The following is a 25,552-nucleotide window of genomic DNA, read 5'->3' on the forward strand; positions in this document are numbered from 1 at the left end:
CTACCCATTGGTCTTGCCTCTGCGCCCAGGGTTTCAGAAAATGCCTGGCAGTCATGACGGCGTCTCTACGCAGACTGGGAGTGCATGTGTTCCCTTATCTCGACGATTGGCTGGTGAAGAATACCTCGGAGGCAAGTGCTCTGCAGTCCATGCAAATGACTATTGGACTCCTGGAGCTACTAGGGTTTGTGATGAATTATCCAAAGTCCCACCCTCTTCAAGTTTATTTATTTATTGCATTTGTATCCCACATTTTCCCACCTCTTTGCAGGTGCAATGTGGCTTACAATACATCATGATAATGGAAATGAGAAGAGAATAGACAATTGGTGTTACTGAGGATGTTGGATAGCATGGTAATGGAATACATGATAGTAATATAATAGAGGGCATTATTAACATTTCTGGATATAAGTGGGAGTTTCACATGATTTGATCTTATGTGGTATATCTTGTTGAAAAGATGGGTCTTTAGTAGTTACGAAAGTTGGTCAGTTCATAGGTCGTTCTTAGGTTGCGTGGCAGTGCGTTCCAGAATTGCGTACTCATATAGGAAAAGGTTGATGCGTGCATTAATTTATATTTTAGACCTTTATAGTTGGGAAAATGAAGATCAAGGAATGTGCGAGATGATCTTCTAGCATTCCTGGATTGTAGGTCTATCAGGTCTGACATGTAGGCTGGGGTATCGCCGTTGATGATTTTATGTACTAGGGTACATATTTGAACGTGATGCGCTCTTTGAGTGGGGCCAGTGTAGCTTCTCTCGTAAGGGTCCTGTGTTCTCATATCTTGATTTTCCAAATGTGAGTCTGGCCGCTGGTTTCTGGCTGTTTGGAGTTTTTTGATTATTTGCTCCTTGCAGCCAGCGTAGAGGTGAGTTGCAGTAGTCTAGATGACTGAGTACTACTAATTGTACTAGATTACAGGAAGACGGTCCTTGGGAAGAATGGTCTTACTTTTTTTAATTTCCACATTGAATGGAACATCTTTTGGTTGTGTTTTTCGCGTGGTTCTCAAGTGTTAGGTGCCGATCGATGGTAACTCCAAGAATTTTCAGGGTTTCCGAAATTGGTAGATTTAGTTTTGGTGTGTTGATGGCGGTGAATTTGCTTGTGTTGCGTTGAGAGGTAAGTATCAGGCATTGTTTTTTTTTCTGCGTTGAGTTTTAATTGAAAGGCATCTGCCCAGGAGTGCATGATATGTAGGCTTTGGTTGATATCATTGGAAATTTGTTTTAGGTCTTGTTTGAATGGGATGTAGATCGTTACATCATCAGCGTAAATGTATGGGTTGAGGTTCTGGTTTGAAAGTAGTTTGGCCAAGGGTGTCATCATTAGGTTGAATATAGTCGGTGAAAGGGGAGATCCTTGTGGAACTCCATATTCAGGTGTCCATGTGGCTGAGGTGATAGAGTTTGATGTCACTTGATATGAGCGTGTGGTTAGGAATCCTTTAAACCACTTAAGAACGATGCCTCCGATACCGAAGTATTCAAGTATGTGTAGTAGGATTCCATGGTCAACCATGTCAAAGGCGCTTGACATGTCGAATTGTAGAAGTAATATATTCTTGCCGGTTGCAATAATTTGTTTGAATTTAGTCATGAGCGTGACTAGTACTGTTTCAGTACTGTGATTAGAGCGAAATCCTGACTGGGAGTCGTGTAGTATTGAAAACATATTTAGCTAGTCTGTGAGTTGTTTGGTTACTATCCCGTCTGTTATTTTGATTATTAAGGGAATGGATTCTACTGGTCTATAGGTTGGTTAATTCCATCGCGTTTTTTCTTTGCATCTTTGGGTATGGGGTGAGTAGAATGTTTCCTTTCTCCTTTGGGAAGATTCCATTTGTAGCATAAAATTCACATGTTTCGTTAGATCTGTTATAAAGTGCTGGGGGGCCGATTTCATAAGGTTATTTGGGCATATATCTAGTTTGCAATGAGATTTGGAGAATCTCTTAAGCGTTTGGAAAATGAGATATTCCAATAATGTCTCGAATTCAGGCCAGATCCTATCTGCTGGGTATACTCCAGGGTCTGGTTCTAGACAGTCTAGGAGTGCAGCGTATTCGATGGGGCTGACAGGTATTTTAAGTCGCAGTTGTACTATTTTCTCTTTAAAGTACTTTGCGAGGTTTCAGCTCCTGGTGTGTCTTTGCTGTTGTCCGTGACTGGTGTGATGTCTAGTAGTTTATTCACTAGTTGGAAGAGTTTGTGTGTGTGCTTGTAATTTGGTCCAATTCAGTTTTGTAGTATAGTCTTTTGGTTTGTCTTATGGTATATTTATATTTTCTACGGAGCTGTTTCCAAGCATTAAGTGTGGGATTGTCTGTCTTTTTCTTCCATGCGCGTTCTAATTTCCTAACTTGTGTTTTGAGTTTTTCAGTTCTTCATTGAACCACGGTATTGAGTTCTTCCTTGCGATGTTCTAGTTTGAATTGGGGCGATGCTGTCTAATATTGTTCTGCATCTATCGTCCCAGTCTAGGAAGAACTTGGTTGTGTCTGCCTTCGTTGTCCATCCGTTATAGTAGATCTGTTCCTAGAATATTACCGGGTCTATTTTTCCTCTCGTGGTGTAGGTTTTTCGTTCTTGTTTTTTGAGTGTAGTCTTCATTCGCCATTGGAGGGAGATGTATGCTCTGTAATGGTCTGACCACGGTGTGGGTGTCCATTTTGTATCTACTAGTATAAGGTTTAGGTCTGGATTGAATTTATATGCGATAATTTCTAGTGTGTGTCCTTTGGTTGGTTGTGCATTTGGTACGTGAAGATCCCATAATTGTAGGAACTCTTTGCATTCTTGGGTGTTTGTAGAGGTGGGATCTTTCAGGTGCAGGTTGATGTCACCTATTATAAGGTTTGAAGTAGATATGCATGTGTTCGAGATGAAGTCCATGAGGTGTGTTTGAGTGTCTTGCCAGTTGCCTGGCGGCCTGTAGAGTAGCATTGCGTTAAGGTGTTCCTGCAGGTTTGGATGATTGATTCTTACCAATGCAATTTTGAGTTGAGGTAAGATGGATTCAGCTGTGGTTGTGATAATGAATTCAGATTTGTATATTATGGCTATACCACCTCCTCTTTTCCCATTCCAGTGGGTAATTTTGTATCCTGGTGGACATAAATCTAAGATTATGGGATCCTTAAGGTCATGGATCCAGGTTTCAGTAATGAATAGGAGGTCAAGATTGTCTGTGGTGATCCAGTCTGTTATAGTCTCTGTTTTGTTTACTACTGACCTGGCGTTTGCGTATCCCAGTTGGATTGGATGGTATGGTTCGGTCCGGGTCGTAGACTTGTTAATTTTTATTAGTTGCCTGTTTTCTTGGTATTTGGTTTTGTTGTTTCCTTTTTTCCCTTTTTGTTGGTTGTTTCCGTATGTATTTATTTTTCCTTTTAGTTGGTTGTTATTCTTTCGGTCTGGTGAGTTGTAGATTGATTGTCTATAGGGTTTATGTATTGTGGGTCGGTTGTTGTTTAAGTTGGGAGTGGTCCATGCGTGGTAGATTAGGGGGAGGAAGTAAATTATCATGAATAGTTTTTTGGTATTCATGTTGGCTGCAGTACGTGTACAACTTGAACAGTAGGCAGTACGGTATAAGCAGTGCAGTATAAACAGTGCTGCTTGTATAATAAGCAGTGTAGTATACGCGGTACAGTATGAGCAATACAGTGTAAGCAATGCGATATGAGCAATGCAACTGAAACAGTAAGTGGTACACAATATAAACAGTGTCCACAGTGCAGTATAAGCAGTACAACCAGCATTACAGCAGTGTAGTATGCGCGGTACAGTATAATCAATACAGTGTAAGTGCAGTATGAACAATAAAGCGGTATGAGCAATGCAACTTAAACAATAGGCAGTGCACAATGTAAACAATGTCTGCTGTGCAGTATAGGCAGTACAGTCCTAGCAGTGTAGTACAAACAGTGTAGCTTAAGCAGTAAGCAATGCAGTATACCCAGTGCAGCGTAAACAGTAAGTTGGGGCAGAGTTAAAGTTCTTTGTGTGGTCATGCTCACCTTGGGCTTCGTGGTTCGGGTTGCTCGCTACTGTGGCGGTGATTTGGTGCCAGCGTTCATGTGCAGCAGGTGCCCTTCAGCTGGGTTCGTCACCAGGTGATCGCCCGTACTCAATCCCCGATCTCTGCTTCGGCTGAGCAGCTCTTAATTGATCCCCGCTTTTCCTTGCACCGCGGTGTTTGAGCCTATCGTCCGGTGAGCTCCCTCTATTTACGTGGTCGGCCTCGTGGTCATCAACAGCGCCTTTTTCAGCCTCCGTCGCTCCCCCCTGGGCGGATGTTCGTGCCTGACCTTCACCTTCTGGGGCACCAGGTTCACTCAGGATCTCGCCTCCGCTACGGATGGGCTCGGTTCGGCTGAGCTCTAGTGCGCAGGTGGACTTAGTTTGGCGGAGCTCTAGCGTGTTCTTTGGTCGTCGTGCCTGACCGCTGATTGCAGGGTTCTGCCTGGTTCGGAGCTGCTCGCGGTTGTTCTCGCCGCCGACCACGTTTAACCTCAGCATATGCCTGTCCGGTGGTTCCGACTGAAGGTTTTTTTTCTTTATTGGATTGGGTTAGACCTTTTCTCACAAAGGTCAGTGCTCCGACATCAGCCTCGCGTGGTCGGGTCTGTCTCTGGTCGCGTGTCTAGGCCTGGTCACTGATGGTATTGTGTTCGGGAGTCTGTGCTGGTGGCCGCCCGAAGCCGTTGGGTGCAGCTACGGCTCACTCTTTGCGATCTCCCTGCGTCCGGATGCCCAAATCGTGTCCCGGTTCTGGTGGTCGAGCCGGTCCAGTGGCACTTTTGGTGCGGGAGCTCCGCGTTAGGGCTCCTGTCCGTCGGCCATCTTACCAATCACTCTAGAATTCATTGGAGCTCTGCTGGATTCAAAGACAGCTCATGCCTACCTTCCCGAGGCGAGGGCAGACAATCTTCTGTCCCTAGTTTCATGGGAGTTTCATGGGTTCAAGCGTCTCAGCAGATCACAGCTCGGCAGATGTTGAGATTGCTGGGCCATATGGCCTCCACAGTTCATGTGACTCCCATGGCCCGTCTTCACAGGAGATCAGCTCAATGGACCCTAGCTTCCCAGTGGTTTCAAGCTGCGGGGGATCTAGAGGATGTGATCTGACTGTCCACAGTTTTTCTCAAATCCCTACATTGGTGGACAATTCACTCCAATTTGACCTTGGGACGTCCCTTCCAAATTCCTCAGCCGCAAAAAGTGCTGACTACGGACGCGTCCCTCCTGGGGTGGGGAGCTTATGTCGATGGGCTCCACACCCAAGGATGTTGGTCCCTCCAGGAAGCAGGTTTTCAGATCAATCTCCTGGAGTTACGAGCGGTCTGGAACGCGTTAACGGCTTTGAGAGTGTAGATGTTGCCTCCTTGGGTCTTTGTGAGGGTGTCTCCCGAGTCATGCTTGTTTACAGAAAAGATCCCACGAAGAGGTGTTATCCTTTCAAATGGAGGAGGTTTGCCGTCCGGTGTGACAGCAAGGCCCTAGAACTCGTTCTTGTCCTACACAGACCCTGCTTGAAAACCTTCTGCACTTGTCCGAGTCTGGTCTCAAGACCAACTCTGTAAGGGTTCACTTTAGTGCAATTAGTGCTTTTCATTATCGTGTAGAGGGTAAGCCTATCTCGGGACAGCCTTTAGTTCGCTTCATGAGAGGCTTGCTTTTGTCAAAGACCCCTATCAAACCTCCTACAGTGTCATAGGATCTCAATGTCGTCCTCACCCAGCTGATGAAACCTCCTTTTGAGCCACTGGATTCTTACCATCTGAAGTACTTGACCTGGAAGGTCATTTTCTTGGTGGCAGTCACTTCAGCTCGTAGAGTCAGTGAGCTTCAGGCCTTGGTAGCTCATGCTCCTTATACTAAATTTCATCATCTGACGAAGAAGGGCAACCTTTGAAAGCTAATCAAGAAATGTATTAAGTTATGTCCAATAAAAAAGGTATCTTATTTTCTTTTCCATGTTTTATTTTGTTGGATTTCTAATCATAACAGAGTAGTCCTCCACACTCACCCTAAGTTCTTGCCGAAGGTGGTGTCGGAGTTCTATCTGAACCAGTCAATTGTCTTGCCAACATTCTTTCCCCGCTCTCATACCCGCCCTGCTGAATGTCAGTTGCACACATTGGACTGCAAGTGAGCATTGGCCTTCTATCTGGAGCGGACAAGCCCATTCAGACAGTCTGCCCAAATGTTTGTTTCTTTTGATCCCAACAGAAGGGGAGTGTCTGTCGGGAAACGCACCATCTCCAATTGGCTAGCAGATTGCATTTCCTTCACTTACGCCCAGGCTGGGCTGACTCTTAAAGGTCATGTTACGGCTCATAGTGTTAGAGCCATGGCATCGTCAGTGGCCCACTTGAAGTCAGCCACTATTGAAGAGATTTGCAAGGCTGTGACGTGGTCATCTGTCCACATGTTCACATCTCATTCCTTCCTACAGCAGGATACCCGACGCGACTGTCGGTTTGGGCAGTCTGTGCTGTAGAATCTGTTTGAGGTTTAGAATCCAACTCCACCCCCATAGGCCCATTTTTATTCTGTTCCAAGCTGCACTCTCAGTTGTTTCTATTTAGGTCAATCTCCGTTATGTCCTCACCGTTGTGAGGCCCAATTGACCAATGTTTGTTGTTTTGAGTGAGCCTGGGGGCTAGGGATACCCCAATCGTGAGAACAAGCAGCCTGCTTGTCCTCGGAGAAAGCGAAGTTACTTACCTGTAGCAGGTATTCTCCGAGGACAGCAGATTGATTGTTTTCACAAACCCGCCCACCTCCCCTTTGGAGTTGTCTTCGCTTGTCTTTTGCTTTCTGCTTTACTGAGGAGCACGCTCGCACTACGGTTGGGAAGACGGTCACGCATGCGCGGTTCGCACATGTGCACGTGAGGGCTAGCAAACTTTGTTGCTAGGAAGATCTTCCGATCCTGGGGCTGCCGTATGACGTCACCCATCAGTGAGAACAATCAGCCTGCTTCCTCGGAGAATACCTGCTACAGGTAAGTAACTTCGCTTTTCTTTTCGAGCACTTTAAGGTTTTCTAATTATTGCTCATTATTTCTACAGGTCTAGATCCAGAAGGAGCTCTCGCCGCCACTACACTAGATCACGAACTCGTTCCCGTTCTCATCGAAGATCCAGAAGCAGGTCTTACAGCCGCGATTATCGGCGACGGCGCAGTCATAGTCACTCTCCTATGTCTAATCGGAGGCGCCATGTTGGAAATCGAGTAAGAACACAGGTTATAACATTAATTATTTTGGAATTACATAATATAATTTATAAATGTATATTTGTAGCTGTAACCATTTTTTCAGTATGGGATTACATAGATTTATGCTAGCTTTAATAAAAGAAAAAGAATATTTTGCTCAGTATCAAATCCTGCCTTTATTTTATTTATTTAAAACTTTTATATACCACACCATCCAAAATTTCTATCATAACACAGGGAAAAAAAAAGATACAGATCTTTTCGTTAAGTACTATATTATATCAGATCTCTCTCCCCTGTTTAGTTCATTTTTTCTGACCCACAGACTTTAACAGAAAAGTAAGTGTTCAGTTCTCTTTTAAACTGTTTCATCTCAGTTTCCTAAGTCTTAATGGTAGACTGTTGTTTAACATAGGTCACACTACATTTAATGAATATAAAGCAACCATATCTTATGAGTCAATATGAAGATAGTTGCATAGATCTCAATGTTAGTACACTTGTAGTTTTGCTGCTACAATTTGACACTGATCCATTTAAAATTTTGAACACTAATAAAAGTTTATACTTAATGTACTCAACAAGTAACATGTCTAATTAAATGTAGTTTATAAAACATACCTCTCACCAGTTTGAGTATAAAAAAAACATACACAAAAAATAGTTTACCATTGCACCTAAATCTTGCAAAGAAGTCTCAATTACTATTTCCTTCAAGTCTAAATGTCTCTGGTATATCATATGAGGATAGTAATGGAACCTTTGTCTTACTGTCATTCAGCTTCAAGCAGTTTGCTTTCATCCAATTGCCAGTGACTTTTTTCCAGACATTTTTTCTGTTTTTGTTTACAAAAACAAAATCCTTGTCTGGCTGTACTGTTCTGAACCATGTGGGTGTTATCCCCTTCTACCAGCAGATGGAAGTAGAGAAAAACTGATCTTTTCCAGTGAACTCATCAGTTTAACCTGCTGATTCTTGGTGGAAAACTCCAGTATTCTCTTTACCTCTAGCAGATAGTAAGTCTTCAGGCCAATTCTCCTGGTCCTTAACCTAGCTCCCCGCTCTGCAGGCCACTTATTAAAAGCCGTTCCCAGGTTCTTGGCTCCTGGACCAGACCTGGTTGAACACAGAGCATGGCTCAGCTGCTTCCAGTTGCTCTTCTTAGCATCCACTGGGTGAAAAGTTCGCTTGGCCCCGCAGGGTCCTTCCTGAAGGGTGTAGGTCCCTAACCCCTTCCCCTCCCACCGTTTAGTGTTTTTTTCCCAGATTCCCCTGCTGCTCCTTGTAACCTTTTGAACACAGAGAGAAAAAAAAAAGAGCAAAAGCAAAATAGGTTGGGAAGAGGTGATGGAGCCCTGGGCCAAAGTTGGCATGAGCAGTCAGGCAGGTGTGCTATCCACATATGCAGCAGCCATGTGTCCCAGCATGCCTGCTGGCAGACTCTGTTCTGCCTGTACGAGTTGGTAGTGGAACATTTCATTCTGCCCCTCCTGCAACGGACTGTTTCTGACTTTGGAAATGGTCCCGGGGGGGGGGGGGGGGGGGGGGGCGGGGGAGGCACAATAGCAGTGTTTCAACATGCCCACTTCTGCTGCAGTTCCTGTGCTGCAGGTGAGTTCACAGCCCCCATTGGGGCTTTGGGGGGGGGGGGGGGGAAGAGAGTCCTACCACTCTGGATCTATCTGGAGGGTGGGAGGAGGCTCCAGATGCTTAACACACATGGTTAAGCAGGCTTTGCAGGTGGAGGTTGGCCCTTAACTAGTGGTGGGGCCCTTTTCCAGGTACCAAGCGTAACAGAGGAGACCAGGAAGCTCCGTGTGGTATCTGGAGGAACTTTCAGACCCCCAGTCCCTTCTCGGATTTGGATTCTGAACAGGAATCTCCAAGAGAGGAGGAAGAGAAGAAAGATGAGTGCTCTCGTCTTATTGATGTAATCACGGAGGGTTCCTGTGGCTGACTCTTCTGAAGGGGTCCCTTTTTTTTTTTTTTTTTGGAGAGCTTGATGGGGTCCCTGAATCATTTCCTGCTTCACCATGCCCTCTCCTGTCTGATGTTGGCTGAGTGGGAGCCCCTTGGATGGGGCTGTCAGGGGGGACAGGGCCCTGGACCACTTCTATAGCTTTGCCCCAGATGAGGTTGGAAGGTACTGGACTTACTCAAGGTGGTCACAAAAAGTCCCCCGTACCTGTGCAAGGGGGTTCGGCCCTCAGGTAGCTCCACGAGAAGCATGTGGAGCAACAGTTCAGGTTATGGTTTGCCCTGGTGTTCAGGCCATCATCTGTGGGACTGTGTGACATGGGCATTGTTGCATTGGTTGCAGCAGTCCATGCCACACAGTTGGTCTGTCCTTACAACCTTGTCTCTCTCCTCCCAGTCAGTCACCGTTGGCTGTAATTGTGCCATTGGCCTGAAGACGCGGCCTCTAAGAAGCTTCTCAGCCAGCTGCCCTTTTGGGGAGGACCTGCAGAAGTTAGTGAAAAATATGGGGGCAGCTCGGCCGTTCCGGGTACCTGAGGCTGGGCAAAAAAGGGTCAGTTCGTGACTCCTAGGTTCCACTCCAAGGGCTGACTGTGCTCAACAGCCCAGGCTTCAGGCATGGGATGTCCTTTTAAGCCAGGATCTTTCATGGCCTCAAAAGATGGGTTCCTCTGTCAGGGCTGGAGTTGTCAGGCCTACTGCAGTGAGTGTGTGTTCCAGTAGGGGGACAGGTTGTCCCCCTTCCCTTCCGCCATGAGTGGGCCCACATCAGCTCAGATCAGTGGGTTCTGGAGGTAGTCAGGAAGGGTTACTCTGAAGTTTACCCACACTGTCCCCTGCCTGTGACTATCTACAGTTCTTGGTCACTATGGCTGTGGCTGTGGAGGTGTGGTGCCTTGGGCATGAGTGCACATTAGTGCACTCCTGTCTTTTGTGGGCCCTGGTCTTTCAGGACTGAGCTCCCCTTACCACTCCTGCCAAGGTGAGAGCCAGTCTGGAATGGTGGGACAGTCCTGTTCACTTCTTTCAGGGGGTTTCTCCGGACTCTCTGGAGTCTCCTCAGGTGGGGAGTACACTGTTTGGGCTGATTTGTGCAGGGAATTCAGTCCCCACTAGAAGCTTCCTGATCCATCAACTGCCTGGAGTCTCTGGCAGTGTGCCTGGCCTTGGAGTTCTTTCCTCTGCTTTTGGGGAAAGCAGTCTGAGTGATGGTGAACAATGCCATGGCTGTAGCCTACATAAGCAAGGTGGCACCAGGAGCCAGGTTGTGATATTGGAAGCAGTGAGTCTCTGCCATTGGGCGGAGAGACATCTGCAAGCTCTTTTCATTCCCTATTGGATTCAGGTGAGTGGGAGCTGGGGCTGATTGCCTTCCTGGACCATTGAGACCTCTGATGTTTGACCTGATAGCTACATGCTTCAATGCCACATTAGAGTATTTTTTTTTTTTAACTCCAGCAAGAGGTAGCCTTGCAGGATAATAGATGGTCCAGCCAAGGCCGGTGGAAATGGAAGATTCGGATCCCTTCTAGTTTATAGTTTGACCCTTGAAAGGAGGTGTTTAGCGAGGCTTAGTTTCTCGCCTGCGGTTGTCTCCACCTTGCTTATGGCATTGAAGTTTTCCATGTCCCTGGCGTATTGTCAAGCCTGGAAAGTATTTGAGGGTATCCCGTGTGAGCATCAACCCCCCCCCCCAGGAAGGCACAGATCCTCCGATATTCTGAGTGAGTTTTTTTGCAGCAGGGCCTGGATCAGGACCCGATGCTAAGCTCCTTAAAGGTCCAGGTGGCTGCCCTATCAAGTTTGTAGGACAAAGTGAGGGACCTCCCCTTGGCTAGTTTTTGGGGATCGTGAAGGGGGTAGTGCATTTCTGCCCTGTGGTTTCATTCTCCTTTCCATTGTGGGAACTGAATTTAGTTCCCTGTGCTCTCCGGGGTGCCTTTGAGCCTTTGCAGTCACACTCTATTAAGGTCCTTATGCTCAAGACAGTTTTCTTGTTGCAATTAACTCGGAGAGTCTTGGAGCTACAGGCATGGTCTTGTAGGGACCTATACATCTCATTTTCGAAGTACTTTGTGTTGATTTGTATGGTTCCTTCTTGTTATCCCAAGGTAACTTCTCCATTCCATGTGAACCATGATGCCGGTTTGCCCTCTTTCGAAGAAGGTGGACAATGGAGAAATTTGTCTCCTCTAAGTAATGCAGCAATCATATTTGTCTTTTTCCATGACCCTCGTTAAGGGCCAGGCGGCATGCAAGACCTCGATTGCTAGGTGGATCAAAGCGGCTATTGAGACCGCCTAAATTTGTAGGAATTGTCGGGTGCTGCCAGGGCTGAGTCCTCACTGTGGGCACTGGCGACCGCCTGGGCAGTTTCCCTGGAGGTGATTTGTAAGGCGGTGATGTCATCGCTCAATTCCCTTGTAAAACATTACAGATTGGATGTGCTAGCTTTGGCAAGCAGTCATTAGGAGGGCTTTGTCATCTCTCCCCCCCCCCCCCCCCCCCCCCCCCCCCCCCCCCCCCCCCCCCCCCCCCGGAGCGCAGTACTACATGGGGTACATTATATCTTGTTCAGAATAGTGTGGCCAGACAACAAGGAAGGCGGAATCATCACTTAACCTTTCCTTTAGTCAGCCATACCATTCTGAAACCCACCCTTGGAAAACTAAGGTCTGGGGCCCTGCTATTTCCCTTAGTTCAATTATTAAAAAAAAAGAATTGCCTGAGCATGGATGTGCATTACAAAGGGACCTTCTTCTGCTTTAGCAGATGCATTATCTGATTACTTGAAAACCTATGAAAGATAATACAAATATCAATACAGATTGTGCCCCATATTCACAGTGCACGATGTAGCCAGGTGTACGCTGAGCCTGTATATTCAATGCCAGGCCGTTTGCAGTGACTGGGTTTGAATATCTGGGTATTTTTGGCCGGTTTAAATTTAACTGGCCAAGCCGATAGCGCTGGCCAGTTAAGTTTAAAACGGCCAAAGATATACCTGCTACTTTGGTTGCCAAACTTAACTGACTTTGTAACCCTAAAAAGAGAAATCATTTGCCTGATTTTGAATCTGAAGGATGTAAGCTTGATGCTATACCTTTTAGATTTCTGAATAGACACTGGTCCATGTTTATAGCTATTTCTAGAGAGGAATTTCTAATAACTTGACCTCCAAAGAATTTTACATTAACATTCTGGTGTTTCCTCCAAATAGGAGACTTCTAAAGTTCAAAGTCCTCAGGGCTCACTATCAGTTTCAAGCATTTGCCATTCAGTGTAGCAACTTGCTCCCTATACCATTTTGAAGGTGGTGGTCATAATGGTGGCTAAGATTCTCAAGGAAGAAATCATAGTGCATTGTGTTTGGAGTAGCCACCTAATGGTTAGTGCAATGGACCTAGGTTTAATTCCACTGCTGCTCCTTCTGACACTTAAACCTTTCATTGCCCCAGGTATCAAACCCCCCTTAGATTGTGAGCTCATTATGGACAGAGTACCTGCTAAACTGCTTTGGTGGTTCCACAGAAAGGCAGTATATTAAATTCATGATTTTTTTTTTTAACTTAGAAAACTGCTCATTTAAGGGATGTCAGAGTTGGAGAGCCAATGGTTGATGACTTGAGCAATTCTGTTTCAGGGTCTTTAGTCAACTCGACAAGAGCAAGCTGGATCCAGCACAGGCCTGAATTGACCTTGGTGCTCACTTTCATACACAAGAAGGTATTTTGTGTCCCAGGTGAGACCCATGTTGGCGAGGACAGTGCCTCAGGTGTGAGTACATTCAGATCCTGGATTCCATGATGATGGTGATTAAACTTGAAATTTAGCACTGTGGACTGGAGTGTATATAAGGCCACTTCGGAGGTTTTGGAGTTGTGGTCTAGGATTCCTTGATGCTCTTGGCTAGAGCCTGTTCTGATGGCTGCAGATGTAGAACTAGACGAGAGGAATGGACCTGGGGACGCCTGACTGGGTTGTGGTAACAAGGGATGCCAGTCTCTTAAGTTGGGGAGCTCACTGAAAAGACCAAGTAGTTCAGGGATGTTGGTTGAAGATCAAGGCCAGCTGATAAAAACAAATAGGAAACAAAAGCCATTTGTAGGGCTTTGGAAGCATTCAAACTGTTGGTTTAGGGCCAGATGGCAATGTTCTCACAGTGCTATGGCAGTGGCATATGTCAACTGCCAAGGAGGCACCAAGAGTGTGGTGGTTGCACAGGAGGCCTTTGTTCAAGTGGAGAGAAGCAGGGTTTGACAGTGTTCAAGTAGATACTCCCTGGAACTGGAAGAATGAGTTTCTCCGAAGTCAGTCAGGCCATTAATTCTCACAATTGGGTAACGTAATTCCGTGTTGCCTGGTCTGGAGCTTTTAACAAGATTAACAGAGCTTTGTGGAGCACAAGACACTCCACAGTGCATGCGCGGGTGCCTTTCCGCCCACCACAGGAGCGTGGTTACTGCAGTTCTTTAGTGCATGTGCAGGTGCCTTTCTGCCCACCACAAGAGCGTGGTTACCGCGGTTCTTTTTCTACCTCGGTGAGAAGACTGCGCCTGTGGTTTCTTCTCACTCCCACTCTGGAAGTTGCTTCTTCTTTGGTGCCTTTCATCTTATTTTTCACAATTTTTTTTTTTTTTTTTTTTTTTTGCTGTCCCTGCCTTTGTTTTAGGTCTCGTCCCGTATAGTTTATTTTTTTTGTGAGTTTTTTTTTTCCTTTATTTTCTGTGACTTAGGCTGTGTTTAGACTTAGTCTCTGGTCAGGTTTTTCCAGTGATTTTTTTTTCTTCCTGGTACCTTGCTCCCTTTTTCAGGCACCATTGTGTCTTTTGATTTGGTGTCTGAAGTTTTTCCGTCCATGTCCACTAAAGCTCCCAATGGCTCCCAAGTGCTATACCCAGTGCAGTCGGATGATCTCTGGCACAGACACCCATTCTTGGTGTCTTTTTTTTTTTTTTGTTTGTTTGTTTTTGTTTTGTTTGTTACATTTGTACCCCGCGCTTTCCCACTCATGGCAGGCTCAATGCGGCTTACATGGGGCAATGGAGGGTTAAGTGACTTGCCCAGAGTCACAAGGAGCTGCCTATGCCTGAAGTGGGAATCAAACTCAGTTCCTCAGTTCCCCAGGACCAAAGTCCACCACCCTAACCACTAGGCCACACTCTTCAGTGTCTAGGGCCCGACCATAGCCATCTAACTGTGTCCTTTGTCTCCATATGAAGAAAACGACTAAGGGGTCCAGAGAGGCTCAACACAAGAAGATTTTTGGAGCCAAGTCTGGGTCATCGACTGCATCTGCTTTGAGGTGGTAGACATTGAAGACTGCATCGGGAGCATCGGCCCACATGGTTGCTTCGAGACCCATGAACACTAGGAGCAGTATTACGTTGAGTGGGTCTCCACCTGTCTCCATGCCAGCTGCTGGACAGGGCCCCTGGGTCTGCCCAGCGTCAGACCCGACCCTGAGGTGGGCGAAGCTCAAGAGGCATCAGCATCGGATGTTCTTGATGCATGGTCCCTGGAGCTCCGGGGCATGGAAGGATTTGACACCCGAGAATCGGTGCAGGGAGGATCCACTCCCCCTCTCTTAAGGAAGTGCCAGTGTGCCTGTCTCCAGGCAGCCAGAACCAGACTCCTGTCTTGGCCCCATCACTTATGCAGCCTGTCTCGGAACCAGTGCCATACACATTTCTGGTGTCGGCCAACGATGAGCGTATCCGGGCCTTGCTCCCTGAGCTGCTGGATGGCATTTTGCAATGGTGTGCATCGGTATCGGGGGGTGTGCTTGCGCCCACCATACACCCCATTGCGGCCCCGCTTGGCTCTCAGCCTGTAGTTAGGTGGCCACTGGTACCTCGTGTGGCAATGGTCTCGACCGCCACACAAGCCTGTACCCCTTCAATGTCGGAGGGAGCTTTGCCAGAGTCAAGGCGGGAGCAGATACCTCAACACTCCTCTCTGGGCCATGGCTCCTCAAAGTCGAGGCAGGCTCGGTCTCGGCCCTCCCACGAGGAGTTTGACCAACACCAATGAGGAATGTTCAAGGGACTCGGAGGAGAATTCATGGTACTTTTTGGAGGATGAGTCCTATGGCATCACCTCTGAACCCTCTCCTCCACTTGAAAGGAGAAAGTCTCCTTCAGAGACCCTTTCATTTCCCTCTTTTGTGAAGGAAATGACTGATGCTATTCCATTTTGTTTGGAAGTGGAAGACGAGCCCAGGGCTAAGATGTAGTCCAGGACCTCGAGCTAGTCCTCTCCTAGGGAGACTTTGACTGTCCCTCTCCTCTGTCAGTCCCTGTCCTGCCCAAGAACAACAACAACAATATATTGGATTCACAGCATGGCTGGTTTTACTAAGCCCCAGTTGCCTCACAATTCCATGCTGGTGGAATCCACTCTCAAGAGAGCCAGGAGTTCTAGGGACTATGCCTCGGTGCCCCCAGACAGAGAAGCTAGGACATTGGACTCTTTTGAAAGGAAGATGTTCCAGGCCTCAATGCCCGAGTCCCGTATAGTCTTACCAGCTCTTTACAAGCATATACTTGCAGGACTCTGTGCACAAGCTGATGAACTTGGCGCGCTCTCTCCCACTGGAGCAGGCCAGTCTGTGTCAAAAATTCTTGGCCGGGGACATCTATGACACCTTCATGTCTTGCAGGATTTCTGCTCAAAATATAGTAATGCGCAGACTCCCATGACAAATCCAGGACCTCTATAATAGCATTTTCTGAAGTGCTACCCGTTCCATTCGTAGGGACCAAGAGACAGGCAGAGCTCCGGAGTCTCAATGCGTGGATGAGGCGATGGTGCATGGAGGAGGATTTTAGATTTGTAAGAAATTGGGCAACATTCTGGGGTAGGTGGAGCCAAGGTGAGGCCAGGCTGCTGGCATCGGCATCTAAAAAGGAGATAAAGGAAATAGGTTCCATGAGCTATGCTCTGGGAGGCCAGGGAGGCTTACGGTAACCCAAAGACAAGAGAGATCTTTGTTAATGTATGGTCTAAATATTTACAAAATATCTCCCACAAGGCTAGAAGTGCAGTACTTAAATTGGATACGTCCTAGATAGTGAGACATCCAGCAGATATTTGCTCCGGATTTTGGACCGGTTAAGACCTATAATAGATATTGCTAGTATAATTACCATGAAATAAGTAGATAAAGGTAAAGGGGAGGTTGGAGAGAGGGGGGAAGGGGGAGGAAAGGATGTAAAATAACGATGATGATGTTAGACTAGATGCACATGTACAATTATGACATGACTGAATGTTTACAAAATGTTTGACGTGGTACATCATCAATAAAAACCGTTGAAATATAAAAAGGAGATAGAGCAGCTTTTAAATAGAACCTTTGGACATATTGGCAATGGCGTAATAGACTGCATGCGTTACTATTAATGGAACTCCGAGAACTGCAATGGAAATTAAAAAGACAAAAAGAGTTTTACTTAGTTTGGAAACCATTCATACAAGCATTGGCTCCACGAGCACGCAGTTTTTTTCTAAACCGATTAGGAAGCCTTTAATGAAAGAGGGAGTGATATCCGCTACAAGCTGGTGACAGTCAATCTCAGTATAAAGAACTCTTGACCCTTTTTTTTTGGGGGGGGGGGGGGGGGGAAGGGAGAGGAAGTACGGGTAGGGGAAGGGGGAGGGAAGGAAACAGGGGAGGGGGAAAGGAAGAATAACTAATAGACATATATGTACATATTTAACATAAAGAGGGATTAGTTCTATATGCAAGACCTTCTTTAATCATAAAGTTGTTATGTAAATTCTATAGCGAAAAGGAGTTACATTGAAATTTTAATATACAAGAAGAAATGATGCTGTAACAAAGAAGGATAAGACAAGAGGTATTGGGGGGGGGGGGGGAGGGAGGGGTTATAGGGGGCAAAGAAAAAAATGAATAATTCATACAGACTTATGGTTGTAATTATTTATTGTTCAATAAAAATTGTTTTAAACTAAATAGAACCTGGGGGAAGGCCGACAGTCACTCAAAAGCGCATGGTTTGGAACAAGGTATCTTTCAAAGATATCACCAAAATAGGGAAGATAGGGTGTCCTGATAGCGAGGTTGCAAAAGAGACCATAGTAGATCGTGACCTTAAATAAAATCATGAACAAAGATCACAAAATTAACACTGTCAACTAATAAGCAAGATGTAAATAGTAACAATAAATATGGCTTGAAATGTCTATATGCAAATGCTAGAAGCCTAAGAAATAAGATGGGAGAGTTAGAATATATTGCACTAAATGAAAAATTAGATATAATAGACATATGAGACCAGGTGGAGGGAGGATAACCAGTGGGACACTGTCATACCAGGGTACAAATTATATCGTAGTGATAGGGTGGATCGAATTGGTGGAGGGGTAGCTTTGTTACGGAGGGCTTTGAATCGAATAGATTGAAAATTCTCCAAGAAACAAAACACATCTTGGAATCCCTATAGATTGAAATTCCATGTAAGGATAGTGACAGGAGTGCACTACCCTCCACCTAGCCAGGATGAACAGATGGATGTAGAAATGTTATCAGAAATTAGGGAGGCTAACAAACTGAGGAACACAATAATAATGGGTGATTTCAATTACCCTGATATTACTGGGTAAAAGTAACAGGGCATTCTAGGGAGGTAAAATTCCTTGATGAAATCAAGGACTGCTTTATGGAGCAGCTGGTACAGGAGCCAACATGAGCAGGAAAAATTCTAGACCTAGTCCTTTGTGGAGTGCGTGATCTGGTGCAGGAGGTAATGGTGCTGGGGCCGCTTGATAACTGTGAACATAATATTAAATTTGATATCGGCTTTGGAGTAAGTACATACAGGAAATCCATACCATTTAACTTTCAAAAAAGACTGATGTAAAATGAAAAGAATGGTGAAAAAAAAAATTAAAGGGGCAGCTGTGTAGGTCAAAAATTTACATTGGGTGTCAATGCTGTTCAGAAATACAATCCTTGAAGCCCATGCCAAATATAACGACATCTGGCATGGTTAAAAAGTGAGGTGAAGGAATTCATTAGAGCTAAAAGAATACCATTCAGAAAATGGAAAAAGGAACCGAGTGAAAATAATAAGAAACATCATAAGAAATTGCAAGTCAAATGCAAAGTGCTGATAAGGAACGTAAAGAGAGACTTTAGAAAAAGATTGAATTAGAGGCAAAAACATATACTTAAAAAAATAATTTTTACTATGTTAAAAGCAAGAAGCCAGCAAAAGAATCGGTTGGACCGATTACCGAGGGGTAAAAGGGGCAATCGGGGAAGCCATAGCAGAGGGATTAAATGAATTTTTTGCTTCAGTTTTCACTGAAGAAGATTTAGGAGAGATACCAGTGCCAGAAATGGTATTCAAAGCTGACAAGTGGAGGAGTGGCCTAGTGGTTAGGGTGATGGACTCTGGTCCTGGGGAACTGAGTTCAGTCCCCACTTCAGGCACAGGCAGCTCCTTGTGACTCTGGGCAAGTCACTTAACTCTCCATTGCCCCAGGTACAAATAAGTACCTGTATATAATATGTAAGCCGCATTGAGCCTGCCATGAGTGGGAAAGCGCGGGGTACAAATGTAACAAAAAAAAAAAAGTCAGAGAAACTGAATGAAATCTGTATAAACCTGGAGGATGTATTGGCACAATTTGACAAATTGAAGAGTAGCAAATCTCTTGGATCAGATGGGAAAGCGCGGGGTACAAATGTAACAAAATAAAAATAAATCTTCCGGAAGATTGGAACGCTGATGTTTAAAAAGGGTTCCAGAGGTGATGCGGGAAGTTATAGACTGGTGAGCCTTACGTTGGTGCCGGGCAAAACGGTAGAGACTATTATAAAGCCAACATGAATTTAGTGAAGGGAAACCTTGCCTCACCAATCCATTACATTTATTTGATGGGGTGAACAAACTTGTGGATAAAGGTAAGCCAATCGATATTGTGTATCTGGATTTTCAAAAGGTGTTTGACAAAGTACCTTATGAAAGACTCCAAAGGTGTTTGACAAAGTACCTCATGAAAGACTCCAGAGGAAATTTGGAAAGTTATGGGATAGGAGGTAGTGTCCTATTGTGGATTAAAAACTGGTTAAAAGATAGAAAACAGAGAGGAGGGTTAAATGGTCAGTATTCTCAATGGAGAAGGGTAGGTAGTGGGGTTCTCCAGGGGACTTTCCTGGGACCGCTGCTTTTCAACATATTTATAAATGAGCTAGAGATGTGATTAACTACTGAGGTAATTTAAATTTGCTGATGACATAGTTATTCAAAGTTGTTAAATCGCAAAAGGATTGTGAAAAATTAGAAGAGGACCTTACGGGACTGGGATACTGGGCATCTAAATAGCAGATGACGTTTAATGTGAGCAAATACGAAGTGATACATGTTGGAAATAGGAACCCAAATTATAGTTATGACATGCAAGGTTCCTCATTAGGAGTCACCGACCGGGAAAGAGATTTAGGAATCATCATTGATGATACGTTGAAACCCTTTGCTCAGTGTGCTGCGGCAGCTAGGAAAGCAAATAGAATGTTAGGCATTATTAGGAAAGGAATGGAAAACAAAAATGAGGATGTTATAATGCCTTTGTATTGCTCCACGGTGCGACGCACCTCAAATATTTTGTTCAGTTCTGGTCACCACGTCTCAAAAGAGATATATTGGAATTTGAAAAGGTACAGAGAAGGGTGACGGAAATGATAAAGTGGATGAGATGACTTCCCTATGAAAAAAAAGTTAAAGCGGCTAGTTCTCTTCAGCTTTGAGAAAAACATGCCTGAGGGGAGATATAGGTCTATAAAATAATGAGTGGAGTGGAACGGGTAGACGTGAATCGTTTGTTTATTCTTTCCAAAAATTCTAGGACTAGGCGGGCATGCAATGAAGCTAAAAAGTAGTAAATTTAAAATGAAAAAAATATTTCTTCACTTAGTCGTGTATTGAAACTCTGGAATTCCTTGCCAGAGACTGTAGTAAAATCGGTTAGCTTGGCATGGTTTAAAAAAGGTTTGGATGGCTTCCTAAAGGAAAAGTCATAGACCATTATTAAAATGGACTTTGGGAAAATCCATTGCTTATTTATAGAATAAGCTGCCTATTGTACTGTTTTGGGATCTTGCCCAGGTACTTGTAACCTGGATTGGCCACTGTTGGACAGGATGCTGGACTTGATGGACCTTCGGTCTGTCCCAGTATGGTAATACTTATGACTTGGAACAGTCATTTCAGCAGAGGTTGGCGGATGCCCTTGCCGGTGGAATAACCATTTTGGAGAGAAGGTTGCTGACCAAAAAAAAAAAAAAAAATTACATAAAGCTCTTATCTGTCCTGCTGGGCACATTCTGCATCAGCCTCCTCAGCTAGGAGGGTTTTTTGGCAAGTTGAAGAGGGGTGCCTACTGGTATGCCACTTCCTCTCACCAGCCTGCTGAAGCTCAACCTCAGTGCGCTTGTTCTCGTAAACAGTGTGCACCTAAGACCACTGCTGCTCCCCAGTCTAAGTAAGGGGCGAGCTTTTGACTGCCTCCAGCAGAGCATAGGCGCTGTCGGTGGCTGTGGTGGACGACTTGCTTGTTGGGGGGGGGAGGCTGAAGTTTTTCCACTAAAGGTGGACCCTTATAACCTTCGACTGGTGGGTTCTTCAAATAGTCTGTCTCGGATACACACTAAAAAAATGTCCAATTTGCCTCTAAGAATTCATTATTTCAGCTCTCAGCATGAGGAAGAAGAGCAGGGTTTCTATTCTAGGTACTTCCTCATGCAAAAGAAAACAGGTATGTGTCCCATGCTAGACCTAAGGGCCCTGAACAAATTCCTGGTCAAAGAATAGTTCAGGATGGTTTCCCTGGGCACTCGTTTTCCGGAATCATGGAAAAAAAAAAATTGGTTTTGCATATACACACTTCCCAATACTTTCAGCCTACCGGAAGTATCTTCAGTTTTGGCTGGGAACACATTACTACCATGTTGCTACCCCAAGTCCCATCATCATCCTGCACAACAGTTGGAGTTCATTGGAGCCCTGATTGATACGCAAAAGGTTTGAGCTTTCCTCCCAGGACTGAGGGTGACACACTAGTCACTCTGGCCTCTCAGATTGAAACCTCTCAGCAGGTCACTGCTTGGTAGATGTTGAGGTTCTTAGTTTGAAACACCCATGACACGCCTTCACATGAGATCTGTCCAATGAACCCTAGCCTCCCAGTGGTACCAGAGTCTCCAGACCTTGTTAACTCTCGGCTCTGGTGGACTGTTCAATCCAGTTAGATCCTGGGACTTCTGTTCTAAATTCCTCAGGCTCAGTAAATGCTGATGACTGATGCATCTCTCCTCAGTTGGGGAGCTCATGTAGCTGGACTTCACACTCAGGGAGCATGGTCCCTCCAGGAAATAGGTGGTCTTATCAATCTTCTGGAGCTCCGGGCGATCTGGAACGCTCTAAAGGCTTTCACGGATCAGCTGTCCAACCAAATTCTGCTCATTCAAAGAGACATCCAGGTTGCAATGTACTACAGCAACAAACGGGGGGACACTGGATAACACCCTCTCTGTTAGGCTGTCTGGATGTGGCATTGGGCTCGCGAACACGGCATGTTCCTTCGGGGGAAAATAGTCTGGGTGACAGACTGCACAAGTGGTCTCTCAATATGGGCATTCTCCATGAGCTCTTCTGAGATTGAGGCACTCCCTCGGTGGATCTCTTTGCCACTCAGCTGAATCAGAAAGTTCCTTAGTTCTGTTCCAGGCCCACAAAAGACTAGCGTTAGATGCCTTCCTCTTGCATTGGGAGACATGTCTGCTGTACATATCCTCTCATTCCTCTTGTGGGGAAAACTTGCTGAAACACAAGATAGACCATGGGACCACGATCTTAATCACACTGTACTGGCCTCTTCTAGAGTTATCCTTCAAAGGTCTGTGAAGATTAGTGTGTTCTGACCCTTATCATGCAGCACAAGGGATCTCTTCTACATCCTAACCTTCACAGTTTCATCACAACAGAGTACATAAGAACATGAGTAGCCATACTGGTTCAGACCAATGGTCCATATGCCCAGTATCGTATTTCCAAACAGTGGCCAAGCCAAGTCACAAGTACCTGGCAGAAACCCAATTAGTAGCATTCCATGCTACCAATCCTGGGGCAAGCAGTTGCTTCCCCATGTCTATCTGAATTGCAGACTGTGGACTTTACCTCCAGGAACTTATCCAAACGTTTTTTTAAACCCAGATAAATATTTCCATTTAACTTCCTTGAATGTCCCCCTAGTCTTTGTACTTTTGAAACAAGTAAAAAATTGATTTACTTTTTTTTTTTAGATATGACCAGAACTGAATGCAGTTCTCGAGGTGCGGTCATGCCATGGAGCGATAGAGACGTTATAGTATTTTTGGACTTATTCACCATCCCTTTCCTAATTATTCCCAGCATCCTGCTTGCTATTTTGGCCGCCACCGCACACTGAGTAGTCCACACGTTCACATCTCATTACTGCCAAGAGCAGGATACCCGACACGATAGTCTGTTCAGGCAGACAGTATTGCAGAATCTGGCATCTAGAATCCAACTCCACCTCTGTTTTATTCTGTTCCAGGGTGCACTGTCCCTCTGTTTGTATATAGTTTCAAGTTAATTTGAGTTATGTTCTTGCCGTTGGGAGGCCCAGTTGACCAACGTTTGTTGTTTTGAGTGAGCCTGGGTGCTAGGGATACCCCAATCGTGAGAACAAGCAGCTTGCTTGTCCTCGGAGAAAGCGAGGTTACTTACCTGTAGCGGGTATTCTCCGAGGACAACAGGCTGATTGTTCTCGCAAACCCGCCCTCCTCCCCTTTGGAGTTGTCTTTCCTTGTCTTTTGCTTTCTACTGGACTGAGAAGCACGCTCGCGCTACGGGCGGGAAGACGGTCGCGCATACGCGGTTCGTGCATGTGCACGCGGGGGCTAGCAAACTTTGTTGCTAGGAAGATAATCCGATCCTGGGGCTGCCGTCGGACGTCACCCAATCGTGAGAACAATCAGCCTGCTGTCCTCGGAGAATACCCACTACAGGTAAGTAACCTCACTTTATCTACAACAACACCTAGATCTTTTTCTTGAGTGCTGGACCCCCAAGTTGGACCTTTCTTTCCAATGTGCATCACCTTGCTTTTGTCCACATTAAATTTCTTCTGCCATTTGCAATCTTCCAATTTCCTACTGTCTTCCTGCAATATTTCCTATATTTCACAGTTTGCACGTGCTTTAACAACCATGGATAGTTTTCTGTCATCTGCAACTTTAATCACCTCACTCATCGTTCGATTTCCATATCATTTATAGATGTTAAATAGCACTGGTCCTAGTACAGATCCCTGTAGCACTCCACTGTTTACACTCCTCCATTGAGAGAAATGACTGTTTAACCCTACCCCCTGTTTTCTGTCTAATATCAAATTCCTAATCCTCACCAGAACCTTGCCTCCTATCCCATGACTCTTAATTTTTTCAGGAGTCTCTCATGAGGAATTTGATCAAAAGCTTTCTGAAAATCTAGATACACTACATCAACCGGCTCACCTTTAAATGTTTATTCACGCCTTCAAAGAAATGAAGCAAATGTGAGGCAAGACTTCCCTCGGCTGACCCCATGCTGACTCTCCCATTAAACCACGTTTGTGTTCTGTAATTTTATTCTTTATAATAATTTCCAATATTTTGCCTGGTACTGACATCAGGCTTACTGGTCTGTAATTTCCAGGATCACTCCTAGAACCCTTTTTAAAAATGTAATTCAAGCTTTCATAGCTTTCCACAGATCAATCCAGAGACCTGTGGGTTATGGCCCTCTGCCAGTAGACGGAGAGAGAGAACTTAAGAGGTTTACTATATGTGGTCATGTGCAGCCACCTCTGTATCTAGTAGGTGGATGGTCATAACCGTTCGGCTCTGGATTGCTTAGCTCCTGGCCTAGTCCCTCAGGCCCGGTAGAACTTTTGGGGTTGAAGTGGCCCGGGCTTAGGGTCTAGGTGTACACCTGGTGATGCCAGTTTCCTCCTATTGGTCCCTTCCTAGTCTGCCTTGACTGAGATTTGTTCTGGCTGTCTCCTGCCTTTTATAAAAATAAATAAATAAATAAAAACAAGCATCTCACGGCCTGGTCACATTAGCACTGTGGTGTGAGGCTCAAACTTGCCTCTGGTAGCAGATTCCCAAATGGGGGTGAGTATGGGGGTCTGTGCTAGAGCCGGTGGTGGGAGGCGGGACTGGTGGTTGGGAGGCGGGGATAGTGCTGGGCAGACTTATATGGTCTGTGCCAGAGCCGGTGGTGGGAGGCGGAGCTGGTGGTTGGGGGTGGGGATAGTGCTGGGCAGACTTATACAGTCTGTGCCCTGAAAAAGACAGGTACAAATCAAGGTAAGGTATACACAAAATGTGGCACATCTTGTTGGGCAGACTGGATGGACCGTGCAGGTCTTTTCCTGCCGTCATCTACTATGTTACTATGTGTCATTTGGCCACCCTCTAACCTTCAGGTATACGGATGATTTTAAATACAGTGTACATATTACTAACAGCAGATCAGCAATTTTATGCTTGAGTTCTTTGAGTACCCTTGGATGTATGCCATCCTGTCCAGGTGATTTACTACTCTTTAATTTGTCAGTTTCGCTCAGTACATCTTCCAGGTTCACCAAGATTTCTTTCAGTTCCTCCGTATCACCACCCTTGGAACACCATTTCGGGTTCAGGCAGATCTCTTTATCTCTTCTTTCACAAAGACTAAAGCAAAGAAATCATTCATTTATTCCACTATGGCCTTGTCCTCTGAGCGCCCCTTTTGCTCTTTCGTGATCTATTGGTCCCCTCAGATTCCCTCTCAGGCATTTTGCTTCTGATCTACCTGAAAAAGTTGTTACTGTTGAGTTTTAGCCTCTGCAGCAAGTTTCTCTTTATATTCTCTTTTAGCATTCTTTATTAATGTTTTGCATCTGACTTGCTAGTTCTTATGTTGTTTCTTATGTTCTTCATTTGGGTCCTTTTTCCGTTCTTTGAAGGACAATCTGGCTGTAATAACCTCTTTTACTTCACCTTTCAACCATGCAGGCTGATGTTTTCTCTTCTTTCCACCTTTGCAAATACGTGGAATGCATCTGGCCTGGGCTTCCAAGATGGTATTTTTGAATAGCGTCCACGCCTGATTTAGTGTCCTAACCTTAGCAGCCGATCCTTTTAGCTGCTTTTTAACCATTTTCCTCATTTTATTATAGTTGCTCTTTTGAAAATTAAATGCAGGTACATAGATTTCCTTTGTGAGTTCATCCCAGATAGTAGCTCAAGACTTAATCAT

General features: G+C 45.2%; 1 protein-coding gene across 2 annotated transcripts in view; it reads left to right on the top strand.

The window, feature by feature from the left end:
* Window positions 1–25,552, top strand: part of TRA2B (transformer 2 beta homolog) — a 292,195-nt gene that overhangs the window by 80,318 nt on the left and 186,325 nt on the right. The window contains exon 3 of one of the 2 annotated variants that reach the window (XM_030210189.1): window positions 7,090–7,264. In XM_030210189.1, the coding sequence (XP_030066049.1) occupies window positions 7,090–7,264 (175 nt within the window). The remainder of the gene's footprint in view (window positions 1–7,089; window positions 7,265–25,552) is intronic. The other variant, XM_030210190.1, reaches the window with a different exon arrangement.

The sequence above is a fragment of the Microcaecilia unicolor genome, chromosome 7, assembly GCF_901765095.1.
Source record: "Microcaecilia unicolor chromosome 7, aMicUni1.1, whole genome shotgun sequence".
NCBI lineage: Eukaryota > Metazoa > Chordata > Amphibia > Gymnophiona > Siphonopidae > Microcaecilia > Microcaecilia unicolor.